Source organism: Phaenicophaeus curvirostris, chromosome 25 (genome assembly GCF_032191515.1).
Source record: "Phaenicophaeus curvirostris isolate KB17595 chromosome 25, BPBGC_Pcur_1.0, whole genome shotgun sequence".
Lineage (NCBI taxonomy): Eukaryota > Metazoa > Chordata > Aves > Cuculiformes > Cuculidae > Phaenicophaeus > Phaenicophaeus curvirostris.
This window is the reverse complement of record NC_091416.1, coordinates 266792-288262: the sequence shown is the minus strand read 5'-3', so window position 1 is coordinate 288262 and position 21471 is coordinate 266792. Positions and strand designations below refer to the sequence as shown.

General features: G+C 49.2%; 1 protein-coding gene across 1 annotated transcript in view; it reads left to right on the top strand.

Annotated features, from left to right (window-relative positions):
- The first annotated feature begins 4154 nt into the window (after positions 1-4154).
- Positions 4155-21471, top strand: part of POU2F3 (POU class 2 homeobox 3) — a 45770-nt gene continuing 28453 nt past the window's right edge. The window contains exons 1-3 of the mRNA XM_069876288.1: positions 4155-4440; positions 9122-9175; positions 9922-9990. Coding sequence (XP_069732389.1) covers positions 4155-4440; positions 9122-9175; positions 9922-9990 — 409 coding nt within the window. The remainder of the gene's footprint in view (positions 4441-9121; positions 9176-9921; positions 9991-21471) is intronic.

Sequence of the window (21471 nt, the reverse complement as noted above, 5' to 3'; positions counted from 1 at the left end):
ATGGGCTATTCTGCAGATGTGTAGCTGCACGATGTGGCTGGAAGCTCGTCTGGGTCCAGCAGCCTCAATAAAGTCGTCTTTGTTGCTCTGCAGCTTGAGATGAGGGTGGTTGGGGAGCTCTGAGCTCTTTGCTCGGTGCCTGCTGCAGGGAGAAACATGGAGTGCTGATTCCCCCTAGTGTGGTGAATGCCGAGACGGGACAGGGACTTGTGCAACCTCAGCCCTTCTCTGTTTGAGCTGTGGAGGCTACTTACCTCCTTGCTGTGATTTCTGGGGAAGATGAAATTGCTGTTTTCTCATTTAGTTGGCCAGCGTTTACAGGGGTGTGTTCTCTGCTGTGAGCAGAGTGGGAAGGGATTGCAGGGCAGCTGTGTCCCTTTCTGCTGGGAGCCCATCTCCATCGCTACCTCCTCTACAGGGCTGCTGGAAGGAGACATGAGCTTGCTTGGGGAGCACTGGGTCAAATTCTAGAGAGCTCGGTTGGGCTTATTTTGTAGTGGTGCTTATTTCGTTTGAGGTGATTGGATCATTGAGACATCTCAGGTCTTCCCCATTCCTTTTGGTGGCACAGAGTCCAAGGGATTCCTAAGCCACCTTAGAAAAGCAGCATCATGCACAACAGTACCAAACTATCCCCTCAGATCTAGGGATTATGGAGGAGCATCTAATAAGCTAGACCCCCATGTTCAGGAGTGCAGGTCAGAGGGTGTTTTGTGGCATTTTGAGCTCTCTGTGTGCAGCAGTGCCAGTGCTGTGTCATGGGAGCTCTGGGAGCAGCAGGTAAGTGAGGTTGCTCTAACTCCTGTGGAGGACCTTGCACTTGGCCTCGTTGAACTTTGTGAGGTTTGCAGCAGACGCACCTCTCCGGCCTGTCCAGGTCCTTCTGGATGGCATCCCTTCCTTCCAGTGTGTCAATTGCTCCACACAGCTTGGTGTCCCCAGCAAATTTGCTGAGGGTGCCCTCAATCACACTGTCCATGACTGGAAAAAAATATATTAAACCACACCAGTCCAAATAGAACGCCGGGATGGGGTTGGGGAGCCCTGGGGCCCAGTCGTGCAGTTTTCCTGGCCTCCTCAAGTGGGAGCTGGCAGAGCAGGGTGCTACTCAGCCAAGGGAGGGTGTCCTGGAGGGGTGCAGGATAGCAGCAGAGCTTTCTCCAGGCTGGGGTTCAGGGAGCAGGGATGTCTGTGGTCCATCCCCCAAGTCATAGCTGTGCATACTGGGTCCTGCAGATTCCAGCTGTCTCCCCAGCCTTGCTGGAAGAGACCTGCACCACGGATGCATTTGCCTTTTCAAAGACAAATTGTTCTTCTTGATGTACCTAACACCCTCAAAAACCGGCTGTTGCAGATGGAGACAGGAGACCTTTCTGTCATGGAGAGGAGGCACAGCTAAGCATCCTTGCTGCTGGGAAAGAGCAGTGGGCGATTCTGTAACATCTTTTTGCAGTTTGTGCTTTCAGGGTTTGTCCAGAGTCCGTACTCCATAAATCAAGTGCTATCTGCAGAGATTGTCTTCCCCCATAGAAGGGAATAAACATTGGCAACAGGAGTGGAGGAACACGTGAATAGTGAGGATGAGAGTGGGTGGATCATTCAGTGATGGGCATGGGAAAAAATCTGCTGGCATCTAGGAGATTTCATCCGAGGACAGAGTTAAAGCAAATCCTCCTTTGCCTGGAGAAGGAGGTCTTAGTTCACAGCAGAAAGGAGTGCTGATGCTCTCATCCCTCCCCTGTTTCTTCTCTCTCTGGGTAGCAAAGGTGTTTCAGGTGGCCTAGTGATGGGTTCTGTCTTGCCTTGCCTTGTGCTGAAGCCAAGGGTACGCAGGTGAAGGGATTTGCGCCAGGAGGACCTTAGAGCAGCTTCCAGTACTGAAAGGGGCTCCAGGAAAGCTGGGGTGGGGCTCTTGGTCAGGTAGTGCAGGGATAGGATGAGGGGGGATGATTTTAGGCTGAAAGAGGGGAGATTGAGAAGAGATACTAGGAAGAAATGTGTTACTGAGAAGCTGATCTTGTTTTCACAGCAGAAAGGAGTGCTGATGCTGTCATCCCTTCCCTATTTCTTCTCTCTGGGTAGCAGAGATGTTTCGGGTAGTCTAATGATGGATTCTCTCATGCTTGCATGGCGCACCACTGGAGCCAAGGGTGCCCAGGTGAAGGGATTTTCTCCCACAGCTGTTTGGGGAGAAAAACCTGAAATATTAATTATTTCCTGGCTACAAAATAATAGCTAGAAAAAGCCAATCATCTCTCGAGCTGCAAAGCAGGACTGGTGGCTGGAAGATTCCTGGCTGTATTTGGCAGCATCTGCAGGTCCAGGAGAGGGCACTGCGGCCCCGCCTATGGCTGGAACAGCGTCCCGGGATGCAGGTTGCCCAGCATCCCATCCTGGAGGTGCTGCCGGGGAGAGCCTGCCTCCCTGGAGCTCCTGGGCAGGCTGCTGGGCTCTGAAGCAAGGGAAAACGAGCAGGGAGAAAAGAGCTGTGTCAAGTGAAACTGCCAGTTGGTGTTCGAAAGGTGTTCTGATGTGGGGGGAAGGAGAGCTCTCATGGTCTCCAGCCTTTTCAGGGCATTTCTTCTTGTGCCCTAGAGGCCCTTCAAACTGGCTGGCATCCACCAGCAAACCCATGCTTGACGCAGTGAAGACACCTGATCCCGTCAGCCTTTAACACGGGGAAAACCCAGACGTGGGGGTCATGCTGAAAACACTAGAAGACAGCCAAGGAATGCCCTGAGGACCAGGGTCTGAATGGTTGGGGCTCTGCCACAGGCCTGGGATACATGGCAGGAGTCCAGCCCCTCTAGCAGCTCCAAATAAGCTGCCTGTGCAAACCACCCCGTGTCACCTTTCTGCTTCCTGGAGCAGCACTAAACGCAGCCTGCAGAAATCTCCCCTCACACCCTATCCTGCAAATGTTAGTTTGGCTTGGGAACTTCCCTTCCTCCCTGCTTTCCCTCTCTCCCCTCTTTTTCTCCTCCTTTTCCTTGTAGAGTTTTATTCAACGCACCCATCCTCTCCTCCCACTGCTTTTCCCTCTCCTGAGGATGTTCTCTCTGACCAGTCCAGCCCCAGAACATAGTTCGGGGTTGGAGGTGAGGCTGGGAGAGCCTGCCTGCCCACCCATCTCTTCAGAGAAACCTGTCTTTCCAGGAGGGAAAGCAAGATGTGGGAAAGCCAAGAGCCCTGGAACGTGAATTAGCCAGGGAGAGATGAATGTGTGATAGCTTGTACCTGGCAGCTACCAATTGCGTGTGTTAACGCTTTCAGGAGGGGTTTAAGCAGTGTTGGAGGTCAGATGTTTAACGCAGGCATCCCGGGTTGTGTTTAGAGCCATCAAGATAGTGCAAGATATGGACAGGGAGTGACTGGGTCGGTCAGGGTGACTGCTGGTCCCCACCAGGACACACAGTGCAGGCTGAGTACCTGGCCTCTGGCAGCTTTTTAACAAGGAAGCCAATGTTAGGGGATTTTTTTCCCTGTAAGGCAGTGAAATACTGCAGCTTTAAACAATGTAGAAGGTGGAGGAAGAGGCTGTCTGCCACTTCTCTTCTTGGGGGACTGATGTACCGCACAGAGCACAAGTCAGGAAAGGGGAGTCTCTGTGTGTCTTTAGCCAAATCAGGCTACTGTTCTGCTCTCAGCTTCCCTTTTTGTGCTGATGGTTCCACAGGGCATCATTCGGGTTCAGCCCAGACTGAGGGGATGCAAAGACTCAGCTGCACAGGCTGCTTTCATGGCTCACTTTGAGCAGACCCCAGGGTTTATCAGAGTGGGCAGAAGGGGCTCAAAGTGAAGGAGCAGAAGTGAAGGGGCTGCTCCCACAGCTCGGATACCTTCCTTTCTATGTGCTGGCAGCTGCTGCCCAGCCCAGCTCGATGCCTTGGCCCCTCTTGCCCATGCATGGCAAAGGGCAGAGCCAAAAGCCCATCTACAAGGAGACAATTTGGATCTCAGGTTGAGGACAGAGCCTCCCCAAAGTCCCCCACTTGCAGCCCAGCAGGCAGGTGCTGCGGGGTGCATCTGTGCAGCTGAGGCGGGAAGGGCGGGCAAACCACCTTCCTTCCTCCCTCCTTCCCACCCCACGCCCTGGTAGCGCTGCAGGGACTCATCCATTCCCGAGTTACTAATATGCAAATGGATGCTTTTGCATGGGCCGGGCGCCAGGCTGTTGGGTGTCAGGGCACCCAAGGGAGCCGGAGGTGGGGCGAGGCGTGGCGCAGCTCCGCATGCTCACCTGGCCCTGCATGGCAACAGGCAATGGAGCTCTAGGTCCCTTCAGGAGCGGACCCACGCCTGGTTTGAGAGGCAGCGGGTGGCAGAGGAGGGAGGGCAAACTGGCAGCCCCTGGCAACCTGGGGCTGACGGCAGGAGGCTGGGCGCACCGCGGATTTCCCTCTACCAGCAGGATGGTGAACCTGGAGTCTGTGCATGCAGGTAAAGAGCACTTGAGGCAGGATCGGGCTGAAGCTCACCTCGTAGCTGAGACTGTGGACTTGGTCAAGAACTGGGATCGCTCCTCTGACCTTTCCTCCCTCCTTTCCCTCCTCTTTTCTCCCGCTGGAGTTGGCTGTCGCAGCCAGTGCCTGGTTAAGTGCCCACATTCCTACCTGGGGATGGATGCTGCTCCGATCCTGTTTACAGGGCAGCCAAGTCATTCCCCCAGCATGCTGCCAGCCCTAACGTGGGTTGGGGAGCAGAGCACAGAGGTCTCTTGGGTAACTGGAAAAGAGGCATTTAGTGCCTGACCCATGGGTTCCGTCATTGGTATAAAGCTGGGAGAAATGAGAGGGGATAAATTCACAGAGGAATGTGGCAAGGGTAGTGGGAAGGTGTGGGAGAGAGAGATGGGACATGGGTTGAGAGAAATAGATGAGAACGAGGGAAAAGGAGGGAGAAATGAGTGAGAAGGGAGCTGCAGGAGGCTGGGTTGTGTGAGGAATGAATGAACAGGGATACTTGGAAACAGAGAGGCTCCTTCCACAGGGTCTGACCTAGAGGTACAGCTTAGGTAGCCTCACATCTTCTCCGAGGAGACCTCCCCTCTGCAATTAGCTGGGGTAATCACTGCCAAATCCCTGGGAGCTGTGCTGAGCTCCAGCTCGCCTTGACAGAGTGAGATTAGCTTCTGCACTCAAGCTCCGTGCTTTAAGGGAAGGACTGCATCCATGGGCATGCCAGAGCTGAGGGTGATGATGGGGCAGGAGCCAAGCAGCAGCAGGAGTGAAGTCCAGACCCTGAGAAGCCCTTCTGTGACAGGGGCACTGGCAGTATGGGAGCCATGTGCCCTGCTAGTGACCCGTGTCCATTGCTTTGCGCAGCAGGAGATGCTGCACGATGTCCCTAGGTTTGAAAGGTAGGTGGATGCTTCCATCGGTCTGTCCCATGCTCATTCCTTTTGCATATCTATGGGTGCACTGCAGCAAAGCTTGGGTGTTTGGTGGTCCCACCGTGCAAGAGAGACCTTGGGGTCCATGTCCAGTACTTGCATCCCCTCAACAGGCCCTGCCTGTGTGTGGGCTCGCAGTCAGGCCTGCAGGGCAAGGCAGATGCTGCAGCAATGCCACCACCTAACACAGAATCAGCCTGCTGTGGGCCGGCAGAGGTGGTGAAAGCCTTGACTCCATGGCTACGTTGCAGCCTCCCCATGGCTCTGGAATGCCAGCAGTCCCTCCATGGCTGGTCGGCACCTTACCAAGTAGGCTGGCTCTCTGGACCAGCCACAGAGCGGGCAGCCGGGGAGCCCTTGGCATTGCACGGCCAGCCGTGAGGAGAGGCTGTGGGATGCGGGAGGCTCATGGTCTTGGCTCAGCGTGTGAGCCTGACTAGTCTGAGCACCTGTCATGGGTGTGCTTGTGTGTGGTGTCTCTCAGGGATGCATCCCCCGCAGGCTCCTATCCACCCATCTGCTTTGCTTGTGGGCGACTCTTTCTTCATGAGAAGATTCCCAAAATCGATACTGTGCCCTCTGTCAAAGCCAGTAGCATCGCTCCCAGGGAGGACTTGGCCAGTACCTGCATGCTGAACTCCCATGCTTCCAAATCATCCTACCCTGTCAGGAGGGTCTAAGACTGAAGCAGTCTTTTTAGAGGGTGGGAGACCAACCTGAGCTCAACCACTTTGGTGTGCCAGAGCCCAGCGCTGGTGGGAGGGTGTTTGTTCACCCTTGTGCAAAGGGAGTTCAGTCCTGGGGTCCTCAACCAGCAAGGCCTTGCAGAGCTGTGCTCTGTTCTTTCCCTGTGTCTTCAGGGAAGACACAGCGTGCAAGGTGAGGGTGGGCTGCTACAGATCCTCACGCTCTCCTCCCTGCTGGCCAAGAGGGCTTCCCTGCAGCAGCACATTCCCTGGCACATACTACCACCTCTCCCCAGGCATTTGGATATCCCACCTTCCTGCAGTCTCCAGAGGGGCTTGGGCACATAAAGCACAGAAAATCCAATAGGGTCCAGGTCTCAGACAGCTGAGTTCCTCCTGCCCTAACCACAGGCTTTCTTTTCTCCTTTTAAAGCCACCAGGCTGGTTCACCCTGGTACCCGTGCCTGAACAACACCAGGTATAAGGGCTTGGGAAAGCTTTATTTGCTGACACCGTTTGTTTCAGCAAAAATATAGATGCAGATACATCCTTGGAGAAGTGTCTGCACTGGTGTAGTTTCTTTGGTCTGGGTGAACAAACCAGACTACCTTTACTCCAGGGTTGTTTGCAAGCTGAGGTACAGCAGCACATTTTTAATATGGCCCAGGCCACAGCGGCAGCTCCTAATGGGTCTGTGGTCAGGACTTAAGCAGTCCTGGGATGAATGAGTTTTCCCAGAGATTCTTTTACTAGCCTGCTTCTTCTCTGTACGTTGCCAACCTCAAAAAATGGATGGTGGAGCCTGTGTTCATCTGGACTCAAAGTCTCACAGCCTGGTCTGTCTTGAGATGTTTTGTCAGATGGGGTAGGGGTTCAAAGGCTGATGCATCACTCTGTCCTGGTTTATAGTGGAAGACTTCTGGGTATCAATAATAAGGTGTTGCCTTTGGCTTATGTCATATTACAAAGTAATGCCTCTGGATGTCTGCTCCTTGATCTCAAGGACCCCTTGGATGACAACTGGTGCTGCGCTGCTGTCCGTAGATGCAAAAAAGCCAGCCAGCCCCAAACCGTTCATATCAGTGCACTTTGGTTAAAAGGGGTTTCTTTTTCTTCCTGGGTTGTTAGGGCTTTTCCACACCCAAGATATTTAAACTTTTATTACATTAAAAAAATCTTCATTACAATTAAAGTTATTACATTTATGCAATAAAAATGTAATAAATATGTGTACATTCATGAGAGGCAATTTAATCTTTGTGAAAATGAAATTCTCCTGCTCTAGGTATGAGAGAATCACAGGGAACCTTGTTATCTCTTGACTCCAGGAGGAGGGAATTGAACTGAGGGCTAGCATGTGATTGTGATATGTAATCACACCACAGCTGCAATTTCTCCTGCCCTTCCCGCACACTCAGGTTATAAAAGGCAGAGGGCTGAGGGCTCATTCCTGGGGCCAAGTTTCTCAGGGTTTGCTTTTACATCTTCCCTTCTTCAGCTCTGTGCCTATAACAAGCCCCTTAGTCTTAGGGATGAGATAATTTTCTTTCATTCCTTCATTCAATGAAACCTGTGTTGCTTTTTCTTGTGCACTTGCAGATGTTCTCACTGAAGTGAGCACCAAAATTCCACATAATTTAAGATGTTTCTTCCCCTATTTTATGAGAACAACTTGGCTTTTTTTTAAAAGGTGCTTTTTGGCAGCAAGCAAAACTTTGTGCTTTGTAGATTGCCTAAGTTAGGGTCTCTTGGCAGTATTACAAGTCAAGAAGATGTTTATAACTGATGATAATTACTCTTCCTGCAGTAAAAATGCTTAGAAGCCCCAATAAATGTTCATGTCTTAATTGCAGTGGGTTTATTTGAAGGGGGGAAAAAATAATAATCCCACAACGCCTCTCTCTCTCTCCCTTCTTTCCCCCTTCCCCCATTAACAGAACTTAAAGAAAGGAAGTTTATGAAGTATGTGAATGTTTCTGTCTCTGGCATAAAACCTTGTCATTTTTATTTTCCTTTATTCATTTGCTGAAGAAAAAAGCTTCAAACTTTAACCAGAGCAGAGCTGTTCAATTTGCACCAAAAAGCAGATAATTTGCTGTTTGCATATTGGAAATTTAAGTGTGTGGGGGGGAAAACCTGAACAAATTAACAGAAAGGGCTGGTTGCTTTACTGTGAGTGACGGAGGGGAGTAGGTATGAATCCCATAGGGTTCTCCTCATGCTTTTGGCTGTTTGGAAATAGCATCATAGAATGGTTTGGGTTGGAAGGGACCTCAAAGCCCATCCAGTCCCACCCCTGCCATGAGCACGGACACCTCCCACTGGATCAGGGGCTCCAAGCCCCATCCAACCTGGCCTTGAACCCCTCCAGGGATGGGGCAGCCACCCCTGCTCTGGGCAGCCTGGGCCAGGGCCTCCCCACCCTCACAGCAAAACATTTCTGCCTAAGATCTCATCTCAATCTCCCCTCTTTCAGCTGAAAACCGTTCCCCCTCATCCTATCCCTGCCCTCCCTGATCAAGAGCCCCTCCTCAGCTTTCATAGAGCCCCTTTCAAGACTGGAAGCTGCTCTAAGGTCTGTCTGGAGCCTTCTCTTCCCCAGGCCGAACAACCCCAACTCTCTCAGCCTGTCCTCAAAGGCGTACAAGGCACATCTAGGAAAGCGGAAAAGGTTTGCATGATGCCTTTAAGAAGGCTTTCACCTGCCTTTTCTACTCCAGCAAAACCACAGCAAACACTGGCCCAGCTTCCATGCTGTTGTTATTCCCCTATGCAAATCGTATGACTTCTGTGGCTGGGACTGGCTGCAGGAAGCATATGCAAAACAGTTGGGTCTTCATAAAAAAATTATTAATACTCTCCTCCCCCCCCCACTAGCCTGGAAAGAGTTAAAATTCCCATGCAAAAGGTAGAAGAGCTGAGGGGTATCCATCTGAATTTGAATAGATATTCTTCCTTCTTTCACTGGTGTGTTACTTCATCTCTTTTAAGGGGGAGGTGAGCAATCCAGTGTAAAGCTGACAATTCCCACCTTTTCTTTCAGCTGTCCCTGAAGGAGAACGTGGCCCCGGGTGTGGTGGCAGCCATCACTTCAAGGGTAAATGGCATTTATTGGCATTGATAAGGAGGGGGGAAGGGGCTGATCTGCAGGGGCTTGATGGGAAAACACTCTTTTTGCTCTTGGGTTGGGGACAGAGCTTTGGAGCAAGGCAGCTGCTTCGTGGTTGAAGGGTGTGAGTGTGGGAGAGCAGAGTAAGTAGTTTGCAAACAGGAGTCAGGTGTGTTGACAAAAACAAGTTGAGTTTGCACGGAAGCAAAGCCAGAGGGACTTTGTTTCCCTCTCTGAGAGCACCTTGCTCTGTACATGGTCGCCCCACCATGTGCTTGTGCAGCACCAAGCACCCGTCTTGAGGGACGAGGAAGCTAGGAGGGAGCCCCTACCTCTACAGGTGTGGTGGAGGACAGTGTCAACCCAAGTCAGTTGGCTTGGGAAACCTGCTTAAAGCTCAGATTAGAGGCTAGGAGGGCTCCCAGTTGTTCAACGACACCTCCTCCACTGTTTGGGAGAGGAATGATGAGAAAGGTCCACAGCAAATTGGGCAGGGGGGACGGGATGGGAGGCTGGGAGAGGTAATAAGGGAGGGATGCAAAGAGCAACAGGAGGGAAAGTGCATCCTCGGAGCTGATGAATATTCTAGTGGCTGTATGTTGAGGAATCAGAAATTTGAAAGTCTGATGGTTTATTATAATTACACATTCATTTGTGCTGTTAGTGGAAGCCACATGTGCCTGTTGCCTGGGACTGTGACCTGTTATTAAAATCAGTTGTGCCTCCTTTTCCAGAGATCAAGATGAGTGGTGATGCGGCAGATTCCACAGATACTCGACATGAACCCGATCAGGTGGAGACAGGTAAGGAGGGTCCCAGATGGAATGTGAGGGGCAGCGAAGGAACTCGAGGAGGAAGGAGAAAGAAAAGGGGGGCATGGGTGCTGGAAGTTTCTCTCTGTGCTTTGCTTGACTCCTGTTGCTGCCATACTGCGGCTTCCAACCAACCTGGGAGTTGATCAAGAATGCGCTCTGGGCTAGGATTGCGTTCGTATCTTGATCAGCATGCAAGATGCCTCTGCAACTGCAGTGAACCACCATGTGTCTCAGTAATGGTCTCCGTGATTTTAGCATGGAAATACACTCAGGTCTTGCCAAAGGAACAATGCCATTGAAATAGTCTTGGTCTGCTCGGTGTAGCCCAAACAGCTCTTCATTTTTCACAGGGTTTCTGTCAGGAATGTTTCCCTAGACAAAACTCCCATTTCTTTGACCATGTATATGTAAAAAAATGGGAGGAACTTGGGGGATAATCAAATCCAGTAAGGTAGTTCCAGCAAAAATTTATTGCTCATTGTCTTTGAAGCATGATTGGGTTTCTCATCTCTGCTACTCCCACCTGAAAGCAGCTCCAACTCTTGCTGCTGTGCGGCTGGAAGCCCCAGTTTTCCTTGATTAGGGAAAGCTGAAGAGCAGGTGATCCTTTGAGGATGACAGCACTGATTTCTGCCAGGTTACCTACCAGGTTCTGCCACAAGGTGTGACGTACACCATAAGAATCAGTTTTGTATTTTGTGGTGTCAATTCAGACTGCCACTGCCTGCAGTGGGCTTGGATCTCAAGGCTGTAATTTCCCAAAGGCTCGTGGTCAGATTCCTTTTTAGGAAAATAAACAGCAATAACAAATATTTTTAGCATCCATTAGGCAAATAGGTAACAAATTAAGATTATTAGAAACCATGAGGCTCTTCTATAGACTTAGAAATAAACACGTTTTAAAACTAAAGCTCACAGAGACAATGTAGAAGAGTCATTTTCCTTTGAGTAATGAAGAGTCCTAAGGTTGGGGTGGAGGAGAGGTGTAGCACCAGATTAAAACTTTACATGGAGCGATTTTATTGTTTGTCTCTTACTTTTGTCATTTGAAAGGACTTCAAGAAAACTGAGATCTTTGAAAAGCCAAGGAACCTGGCAATACTTTAATGGGACTAAAACTACCCCTTTATTTACACCATACACTGAGGACTGAAATCCTCTGTGCTCTTAGCTATTAGACTGGGTTATTTGACATAATCTAAGGCAGAGATTAAGTCCGGTTCTATTCATGTCCATGAACTTTGATTGACTTTGATCAGGTCAGCTTCTGCTCAGGGCTTTCTGGTGACCCCAAGTTGTTCTTTGAGATAAATACTTCCAAGCTGCTTCACAACAAACACATACCCAGCTTCCCAAGCTCTTTCTAAAACCCTGGTAGCTGTTACAGGGCCTTAAATCGGGAACCAGAACCTCCTGAACCGTTTTGTGCATTTTGGCACCCAGAGCTGATGGATAACAAAGCTGAATCAAGATTAGGGAAGGGTGTGTTATTGAGAGAGTCGGGTTTGGGTTTGGTATTGGCTGATACTAAATGCAGTGGGAGTCTGGCTGCTGGTGCTGTGGTCAATAGTGTTAAATAGGAGAGAAACTGTCACCACAGTTGACTGGGTAAAAAACTGTTTTTTCAGCTTAAGCTTCCCAGACAGCCATTTGTGCTACCTGTAGCACCTCTTTCAAGTGGTAATTGAGAAAAGAAAGCAGAGAAGTGAAGTCAATTCGTTTTAAAATAACAAAAACGTTTGCAACGGCTTCTACTCTAGGACCCTTCAAATCAAGCGGGAAATCAGAGCGAGTAGATCTTAATTTGCCAAAGAGTGACACTTTCCTGAGGACTGATACAAGGAACCTGTTCCAATTATTCTCTTTCTCGTGGCTGGCTGATGTCTTCTAGATCTTTACAGCTCACCACATGAGACCAGTCGATGATGAGAAGCACAGCAGGGAGCTGGGAGCTTCTTGGGGTGACTGGTCCATACGGGGCTCCAGGAAGAGAGTGGCCAGGCTAGGATCACGCTCTTATACGGTCTAACTCAGGTTATAACCTGGCACATCACCCCAGCCCGTGGAGGGGCTTCCTCTATGCTCTACCTAAAACCTCTACACATTCTTGTTGTTCGGTTTTTTCCCTCCTCTTTCTGACCATTTTGTTTATAAACAACAAAGCTCTTTGTACTGAACTTCCCTGGAAGTTGTTATTTTCCCTTATACGCATTGTGAGAGGAATATTTACTGCAACACCTATTAGTTCAGTGTTTTGTTTACTAGCTTCATGTGGGAAAATCTGTTTTCCAGTGAGTCATTAATTGAAGACCCATTTCCTAATGAACTGGACCAATCCACATAGCTCCCCACGAATCTTGTTGACCCCAAACAAGAGGGCAGTTATAAAAGGAACACCATTATAGCTTATAAAGAATGGAAATCGTTCTAGGTGCAGGTTTACAAAGGCCTTTCATCACCAAAAGATGCAAACTGGCTCCAAGAAGAATGAAAAAAAAAAAATACTGGAGAGAGTTGGGTGCCAAAATGCTTTTGTAAACCAAGCCCTTGATCTCAAACTGATGCCTAAAGATCTGATGGGAAGTGTCAGTAGCAGAAGCATAATCTCTTCCTTTCATATCTCCGCCAGTTCTAGGCTGAAAGGGGGAAAAAAGGGTTATTTGAGGCATTGTTTTACTTTGAAAGTGTTTGAAATAATTGTGGGGTTTTTTCTTATTTTTTTTGAGAGAATTTTCAGAATTGTTCATCTAATGAGGTGAGAAAAGCTAAGCTTTTTTTCCTTTTTTTCTTTTTTTTTAACCACACCTTGATTCCATCCCCTCCATGTTTAATGGGTGTAGTGAAATTTTGGTATTTTACAAAAAGCCATGATTTAAATAGAAAAAAATCATAATTAATATCACCTACCCCACCCAGTCCTATGACTCTTAATCCCTCCTTTAAACTCTGCCTTTTCTATCACAGTACATGTGAGGGGAAACAGGCATGAGTTTCTCCCACGACAGCAGCAGGCTGGATTGTCCTCCCACATCACCCAAGAGCCACGTAGGTCAGTCCCAGTCCAAGCACTGGTTCATCTCTTTAGTTCAAGCACCCTCTTTGCCCTTTCCCGTGTGGTTTAACGCTTAGCTTGCAGGCGATCCTGCTGACTCCATGGGGGGTAATGACAACCGTGAGTTTTATGCTAGCCTGTAAACTCTTTTCATCTTTTTTAAACTGATGAAAGCCATGCCAGCAAGTTCTGGGTTGTTTTTTTTTTTATGGGAACTGTGGGGGCTTGGCACTGCCGAGTGTCGCCCCTGGTCTTCAGGCTGAGAGGCAGAGATCTCCCCCTTCTTGTGGTTTATCTAAGCCCTCTGTATCTGATGCAACAAAATGCTGAGGTGGGACTTGCCTCTGTCTGTCTGTTTGTTTGTGTCAGACACTTGTTCCCCGCTTATCTGCTTGATCAAAACAGGTTACACCAAGCAAAGCTACTTCCCTTTGATTTCATCTGTTGAGGCTATGGGGGGGAAGCCAAAGCCTTAACAAAAGGGCGATAGGGAAGCTCTTCAAACACAACCATAGGTAACTGAATAGCTGCAGGCGCTGGGAACATCTTCCCTCCCCACCCTGTACCACGGGGAACTGGCTGGCCTGCCAGGAGCCCAGGGTGGGGTGTGCGATGGGCATCCCAGCACATGGGGAGAGGAGTTGGGGTGTGTACGTGTGGGTGCAATATAGGACAGCCCTACAGCGTTATCACTGCCTTGGGAGCAGCTGGTATCACTCCCTGGGACACAGGAGGTTGCCTGACCCGGCAGCTTCACGCAGCTGGTTCGGGTCTGCGATCTGGAAGAGCAGCAGCCAGGTAGAGGAGAGTGGTTTCATGGGGAAGGCACACAGAGACAGAAAGCTGGGTTCTTGGCCTATTTCTGACTCTGGTGGTGATGGCAGCAAGGTTATCTAACCCTCATGGCTTGGGTAACCTATCTGGCTGTGTTAGGGAGCAATAAAGCAGGTATCTTTTCTCTAAGGGTAAGAAAGAGTCTTTCCTTTAATGCCAAGAAAATTAAAATGGCAAGGAGCTATGATGCATCTGCTCCTACGGTCTTGCAAAGTGTCCCTTTTTGTTATTCTTCTCCCTGCCCTGCATCCTCAACTTGCGCCCATGGAAAGATGCCAGTGTGGGGCATCTTCCTCCGCTGCTGCTGCGAGATAATTAAGGTCCCCCAGCAATGGAGGTCAGAATCGTAGAAAGGTTTGGGTTGGAAGGGACCTTTACAGGTCATCTTGTCTAACACCCCTGCGGAAGCAGGGACAGCTTTAACTAGAGAAAGCAAGGGCTGCTCCAAAACTGGATACTGACATTTCCCACGCAAGTTAAAGATCCTCCTAGTATTCCAGCTTCTATGTCAGTGCATTTTGCATTAAATCCATATCAGCACAAATGGAGAAACAGAGACCTTGTTTCAGTCTGCCTTTCTGCCACACACTCCCTGTACAAAATGAAGTCTCTCTCTGTTCCTCAGCTCCAAAGTGAGGGTCCTGTTCTCTTCTTCCACCTTTCTGCCAGGTGAAAGCTCTTTGATGCAGGTGCTATCCTCCGCAGGGGTGGGTTTGGCCCTGGGCAGAACAGAGCCTGATCTCAGCTGGGCTCTGTCTGCAAAGGCTGTTGTTTATCATATTCCAACCATAAGTGCAAGGTCTCTTTTAGACATGATATTTCATGCTGGAATAGGGGAGGCAGGCTCTGACCTCTGCACCCATCAGCTTCTAACTTGGGCAAAAGGAAATGGGCACAAGCAAGGGATGTCAGACTGAGCAGCACACTGGCTCATGTGAGATGAGTTGGGGGGTGCTCAAGCTATGCTGTGTGATGCACAAGGGCTCTGTGTTGCAGCCAAGGTGAGGGATGCACAGCCTGAGCTTTATTCTTTTGCTGTTACCTTTTCTGATCAGGCTTGGAAACACATTGCCAGGCCAGAGTCTTTTGAGGAAACTTGGTCTTTCTTGGCCCCACACTGCGCCTTAATCCTTGGCCACGCCTTTGCTTTCCAAGGCCAGCTCTCCTTCATGAGACTTTCCTCAAAGCCTCCAGGATTTCTCTTGTCTTTTCCCCCTGCAGCCATGAAGAGCCCCAGGACAAGCCTCAAATAAATAAAAGCAGCAGCAGCAGTCGGGCTGGAAACAGCTGGTTGCTATGGCAATCAGGGCTGCTCAAGATTTGCATAAGGCTGATGATTTTCATAGCACAGCCACATTTAAGGCAAGCAGAAGAAATTTCCATATTCCCAGCTCCGAGTCAGTTGGGGTGTGGGGGAGGCCAGGAGGGGAATATTTGAAATTCAAATGAAGGTGATTAGGGTTTGAGGTTGGGTTATTTTTTTTTTTTCTTAAACATCCCATTATGGAAGAGGATAAAAAAGGATGGGGAGGGGAAAGGGGAACAAAAGGCTGGTTTGACTTGAATTAGAGGGGCAAAGGAAGAGCTGGTCTGATCTGCCTCTTGCCTCTGGTCTAAGAGAAGAGACTTGCCCTCTCCCAGCACCTGCAGGTGAAATGTTTTCCGTGGGAACAACTTCTGCCCTCAGGTTTCCTTCTGGAAGCTGTCCGAGTCTCCCACACTCGATGTCCTGCTTTCTCCCCCCGCTCCCTGCCCCACACGAAGGGCGTATTGCACCCAGAGCTGCAGTGGGGCTAGAAGCTAGGTTTCTTTGAGGCACTGCTGACAAAGGAAAGGTGTTTTCATAACCCAGGGGTTTCCACCCAAATGAAAGACTTCAGTGAAAGCTTCCCCTGAAGTCTGTAGCTGTCTGAGTCAGCACAGATTCACTTTTCTTGCTAACCAGCCTTAACTTTCTCATGAAGATGCTCTGATGCCCTGAGTTGGTCTGTTTGTGTCTTTAGAGCAAATGGTTAACATGAATATCCTGTGAAAGCTCCCTATCCCATTCACACATTCCCCTGCTCCCGTTAAAAACCACTTCTTAAGGTCAGTCTTTGGAATGGCAAGCATTGTAGGAGAACACTTAAGGATCAAGGGAACTGACTGGTATCTGCTCAGCTTCATTTCTGCTTCCCAGGGCCACTGGATGCAGCTGGAGGGAATCAGGGGCAGCTACTAAAATGAAGAGAAGGTGATTTCAGTGAGCTCGTACCACCCAGGGATTTTCCTGCTTGTTCTGGAGAAGTCTCTGCTCTGCATGCTGGGAACAGCAGCATAAGGGCTATGACTTGGTATTTACTTGAGTCTCAGAAGTGAGTTGAAATCCTGAGGAGGGTATTTGGTGCTGAATATCTTTTTTTGCTTAATGTAACCACATCCTTCTCAGTGCAGGTGACATTTTTGATTCATTTTCAGAATGTGGGTCAAGTACTGTTTATAGCTTTAGTGATTGTTGCCACACTTTCTTTACCTGCTCTTGGCTAATCTTTTAACTTCACACGTACGGAGCACATCCCGTACAAGGACAGGCTGAGAGAGTTGGGGTTGTTTGGACTGGAGAAGAGAAGGCCTTAGAGAGGCCTTAGAGCCGCTTCCAGTACTGAAAGGGGCTCCAGGAAAGCTGGGTAGAGACTCTTGATCAGGGAGTGCAGGGATAGAATAAGGGGAACGGTTTTCTGATGAAAGAGGGGAGATTGAGATGATATCTTAAGAAGAAATGTTTTCCTGTGAGGGTGGGGAGGCCCTGGCCCAGGTTGTCCAGGGAATTGGTGGCTGCCCCATCCCTGGAGGGGTTCAAGGCCAGGCTGGATGGGGCTTGGAGCCCCTGATCCAGTGGGAGGTGTCCCTGCCCATGGCAGGGGTGGAACTGGATGGGCTTTGAGGTCCCTTCCAACCTAAATCATTCTGAGATTTTATGGCTCTATGTTTTTTGAGGTGAGAGATTTGATTCTTGTCTCAGCTAAGGTGAACAAGTTAATTTCTCAGCTTCTGGAAAATGTACATTGAAAGGCACCCTGCATCTGGCCTGATTTGTCACCCTCTAATGGCATTGTGCTTTATCAGCCAGAGTGCTAAAATCTTCAGGATAGGTGAGAATAATCTTAATTTTAGATATTTCGTACTTCAAGGCTGAATTCTGACCTACTCACCCCTGGCTCCTTGAACAGGCAGTGATGAAAAGAAGTGTCTCTAGAAGGTGATTCATCTTTCTGCTGTCTGTCTTGGGGGCAAGATGAATTGCCCTCTGGAAGCGCCTGCTTCTTCCTCTACCTGGCTGTAAAGGGAGCCTAGAGCAATTGGCTCAGTATTAGACACCTAAAAGTCAGACATCTAAGCCCAGGCAGCTGCATCCCCTGCCTGGTGTCTGCCTGGCATCGTTCCTCCACTGCCATTCAGCTGTTCTGAATTTTTCTCCCAAATGCACACAGCAGAAAACTGATTCCCCATGGGGATTCCCCAGCACCTGTTAAAGATTGAAATCACCTTCTAATTCCCTGTTCCTTCTGCGCAGCTGGGTGTGAATTAAGTGTGCAGTTAGGTGGGAAGGGGGATCAGGTTGGCCTCCTGCTTGCAGCCCTCGTTTTGTCCTTCAGTGAAAAGCCACGAGCAGCTGCCACTCCTCAGTGGTGACACCTGCGTGTTGCTGCATGTGTTCACCTAGCAAAGATGATGAAGGCACAATGAGATCTTGCTTTTACTTTTCTCCCATTATGGTGCTTTTACCCTCAAGTGCTGGACTGGCTCGGCAGCCTCCAGTGGGAATTGTGTTGGTTCTGATAGAGCGCCTGTCTTTGGTTTTCAGAGCAAATGCTGCATTCCAGGTGGGGGGTGGGGGAGAAACAGCAGCGGGTTGGGGGGAAGCTGTCCAGAACTGTTCTGCTGCTCCCATCCCCAGAGAAACCTCCCCAGGCAAACTCGCACCAGATCTGATGCCAGTGCTATGCAAAACAGCTGCCAGGTGAACCAAGGAGAGCAGCACAGTCCTTGTCTGCCATGCTGAGGGGAGCCAGCAGAGCTTATCGCTGCCTTCTTCCCCCTGTCCGGCAGGATTCATAAAGGGAGGAATGAAGGCTTCTTTGATGGGGAAGCTTCTGGGAACCATAGTGCAAGGGGCTCAAAGCAGCCTTTCTCCATTTAAATCCCAGGGCTTCTCCAGTTTGATGCAATTTAAAGACGGGAGGTCTGTGTCTAGCAGGTGCTGGAAACTTTGCATCCCATTGTGTCTAGCTGGTGTAGCAAGAGGCAAGTTGTTGGCTGCTGTGAAGCTCCATTAGAATTAGCAGAGTTCCGACTGCTTGCAGCAGCCGAGAATCTGCTGCCACTTACACTTTTCTTTCTTTTTTATCTCCTGGAGCTAGAAAAGATTAAATCTAAAGTCCACATCCTTGTTGTTTGAACAGCAAGGAGAGAAATTACTACATTGGTGTGAGGCCTGATGTTGGTAAGAACTGGGAGGAAATGGAGTCTATTTTTAACATTTAAGGAAAGTTATGGATTTAACTGAAAGAGAAGTTATTGTCCGTATCATACCCAAACCTTGGCTTGCAGCTGGAATAATTTTAGACTTTATTTGAACACAAGCTTTCACTGAAATCAAAAGAGACAGGATTTGTTTGCAAATAGATCTGTGCACAAACGCTCGCTAGTCCTGCTGAGAAGTTGCAGAGATTTGTGTATCCGGCTCCCATTTACATAACCACTGGGAGCAGAAATCACCTCGCCCAGTTTTAAGTATCTCACTGCTGGACATCTAAGACTGAAGTAGTTGCCCCAGGTTACTTTGTAGTCAATAAAGAGAAATGTTCATCTCCAGAGGGCCATTCATCTCAACTTAAGATAGGTGTCTAAGATAGTCAGATGAATGGCCTCTGGAGGTACCTATTTGTCCTCACTGTCTACCAAGACAGCTCCGGGGCAGCTATCTCAGACTTAGACGCCCAAGCTGCAACTGAGTTAATGTCAGTCTCCATGTATATTTGCAGTAAGCTCCTCTGTCACAAAACACCTGGCTGAGGTGCTCCCCAACACCCCTCTTGATCTGTGGTGGGATGTGCAAGAAAACAGAGGCTAGGACATAAAGAAAGCTGTGTCTGGCTTTGTGGGAGAGGAAGGGAAAAGAAAGGTAGAAGTCCATCAGCTGCATGTGCTTGTGCAGGGAGGACAAAGTGAGGGATGGGAAGCTTGGAAGCGAAGGAATGAATGGGCTAGAGAGCTTGGGCCTGGTGGTAGCGATGTGGAGTGAAGTTGTTCCAGCGGTGCAGCTCAAGTTCCAAGTTTTGGGGTGTATGATAGCGACTCAGAGCCGTCACCAATGGGACCTAGGGTTTTCCTACGAGGTCTTTGAATGTTGCCTCATCAACATGCTTCATCTGAACATAAGTGAAACTCTTGTATACAAGAAACCTGAGGACTACCTTTTCCTTCCTGTTCTATTTTAGCTACTAGGAACTTTATTTCCTCCTTCGCTTCTCCTCAGCTTTTCTCCCTTTAGCTACTGCCTTTAGATTGCATCAACCCTCCCACTGTGGGTTTCAAAGCTAGAAACTCCAGGCCTTGAAGATCCTCACGCAGTCCTGCTCAGGTGTGTGGATACTGATTGCGATCATCTATTAACACTATCAGCATTCCCATCGTTATGTGTGCAGTTGTTGGCTCTTGGGGCACAGAGCTGGAACGCAATGAATGAACAAATTCCTCGGGCGGGAGCAGCTGGAGAGAGGTGGTCAGGGAGCAGATAGTTACAGCAAGAGGTACAGGAGGCACGTGGCAAGTTGGAGGTTGTAGCAGACTAGGGAATTGCATGGAAGAAGATAAAAGACCTGAGATTGGGAAGAGAAAAGGCTTTGAGGAGCAGGTCGTGAGGAAGACAGGAAGCAAGGGCAGGCTCTAGCACAAAGCAGACAGGCTGGGCAGAAGATGCAGCACTGGATTGGGGTTGAGTTGCAGGTGGTGAAAAGACAGAGAAGATGTCAGAGTGGCGGCAACAGCTTGTTCTGCTGTGAAATAGTGCTCTGGTGATGTTAGATAGAGAAGATCTACAACTGAGCCTAACACGAGCAACAAAGACAAGTCAGGTTCCACAGCCGATGCTGTTGCTTTGCCACAGCAGAAATGCAGACAGGCTGGGGAGAAGGTGCAGCACCAGGCCTGAGTTGAGTTGCAGGTGGTGAGATGTTAGAGAAGATTTGAGAGCAGGGTGCAACGGCTCCTTCTGCTATGAAGTAGTGCTCTGGTATGGTTTGACAGGGAAAGACCTACAGCTCAGCCTAACAAGGGCAACAAAGGCAGCTCAGGTTCCACAGCCAATGCTTTTAACATGCTGCAGATTAAATCGCCAGAGCTGTTTCTAGATAGCAGAGAAACAGGGTGCCGTGAAGTTGTTATCGTTGACTCTAAAATATTTTTGCCATCTATGAATAATTGTACCAAGCATGCTTCCCCTGATGATTTCAAAGAACCGTGCTGATTCACCAGGGAGTATTGTGTGTACAGTGCAAGCTGAAAAACTGCACGTGAGATCAAGGTAGAGGATTGTTCAGCTGAAGAAAGCCAGTCAGTGGGAGAGTTGGGCTCACACGTCTGCCTGTACAGCCCATTAACCGCTTTCCAACATTTTGCAAGAGAGATATGAACTACCGAAAAGCACAATGTGTTGGAGCTTGATCAGATCACAGGGCATGGGCTATGCTTTATGGGAACATTATACTGGAAAAAAACGGGAGGAGGAAGCCCTGGGGACTGGAGCTGGTGGGATGTGAACAATTTGAGACTATTTATCATTCAGTTGGACTGGAAGAGAATTATTTAGGGGATGGATCGCAAAGAGAAGGGAAGGGGTTTCTTGGGGTTGCCTTTGCAACTAAAGAGGCTTCGTGGAATCCCTTAAAGCATTCATATCTGTGGAGAGTAGAAACTTTCCTCTGTGATGTTCTTGATGAATTTGGCAGGTGTGATGGGGGGGGATGTTTATCATCAAAGGGTAATGAGTGAGGGCCTGTGAGGTACCTTCAGGCTGAAACCTGTCTGATTTTCCTCCCGTGCCTGCCAATCTCTTTTGGAATCAAGGAGACGCCTCTTAAGCACAACCCCACGGCACCCTCTGTTCCTTTAGATATCCCATAATTACTCAGTGCCACACGGTTCCTGAAGATCCCTGGTTAACAGCCGCGGCCACCTGCTTGCTAGCCTCTCCCACAGTTAGTTCCTGTGTTGTGTAGAGTGACTTGGTCCTGGATTTCCCTGGAGATTTGTGGCGTCCTCCAGTTCACCTCTGCTGGAATCTCCCTTGCAGTCAGTGAGTTTTCCCCCAGCCTTGCTGCCTGGCCCAGTATCTCCCAGGCAGAAGCACTTCAGCAAAGGCTGAGACCACCAAAAGCTGCAAAAACTGCCTTCATACTTCCATCGTTGCTTTTGCATTGACTCCACCTTCCTCCTCCTCCTCTCTTTGTTTTTGCAGTAAACTGGGCTGGGCTCACAGTGTGTCTTTGGTTAAGAGTGTTCTAAGCTCTGGAAAGTTTACATGAATGCTGTGTGTCATTAAT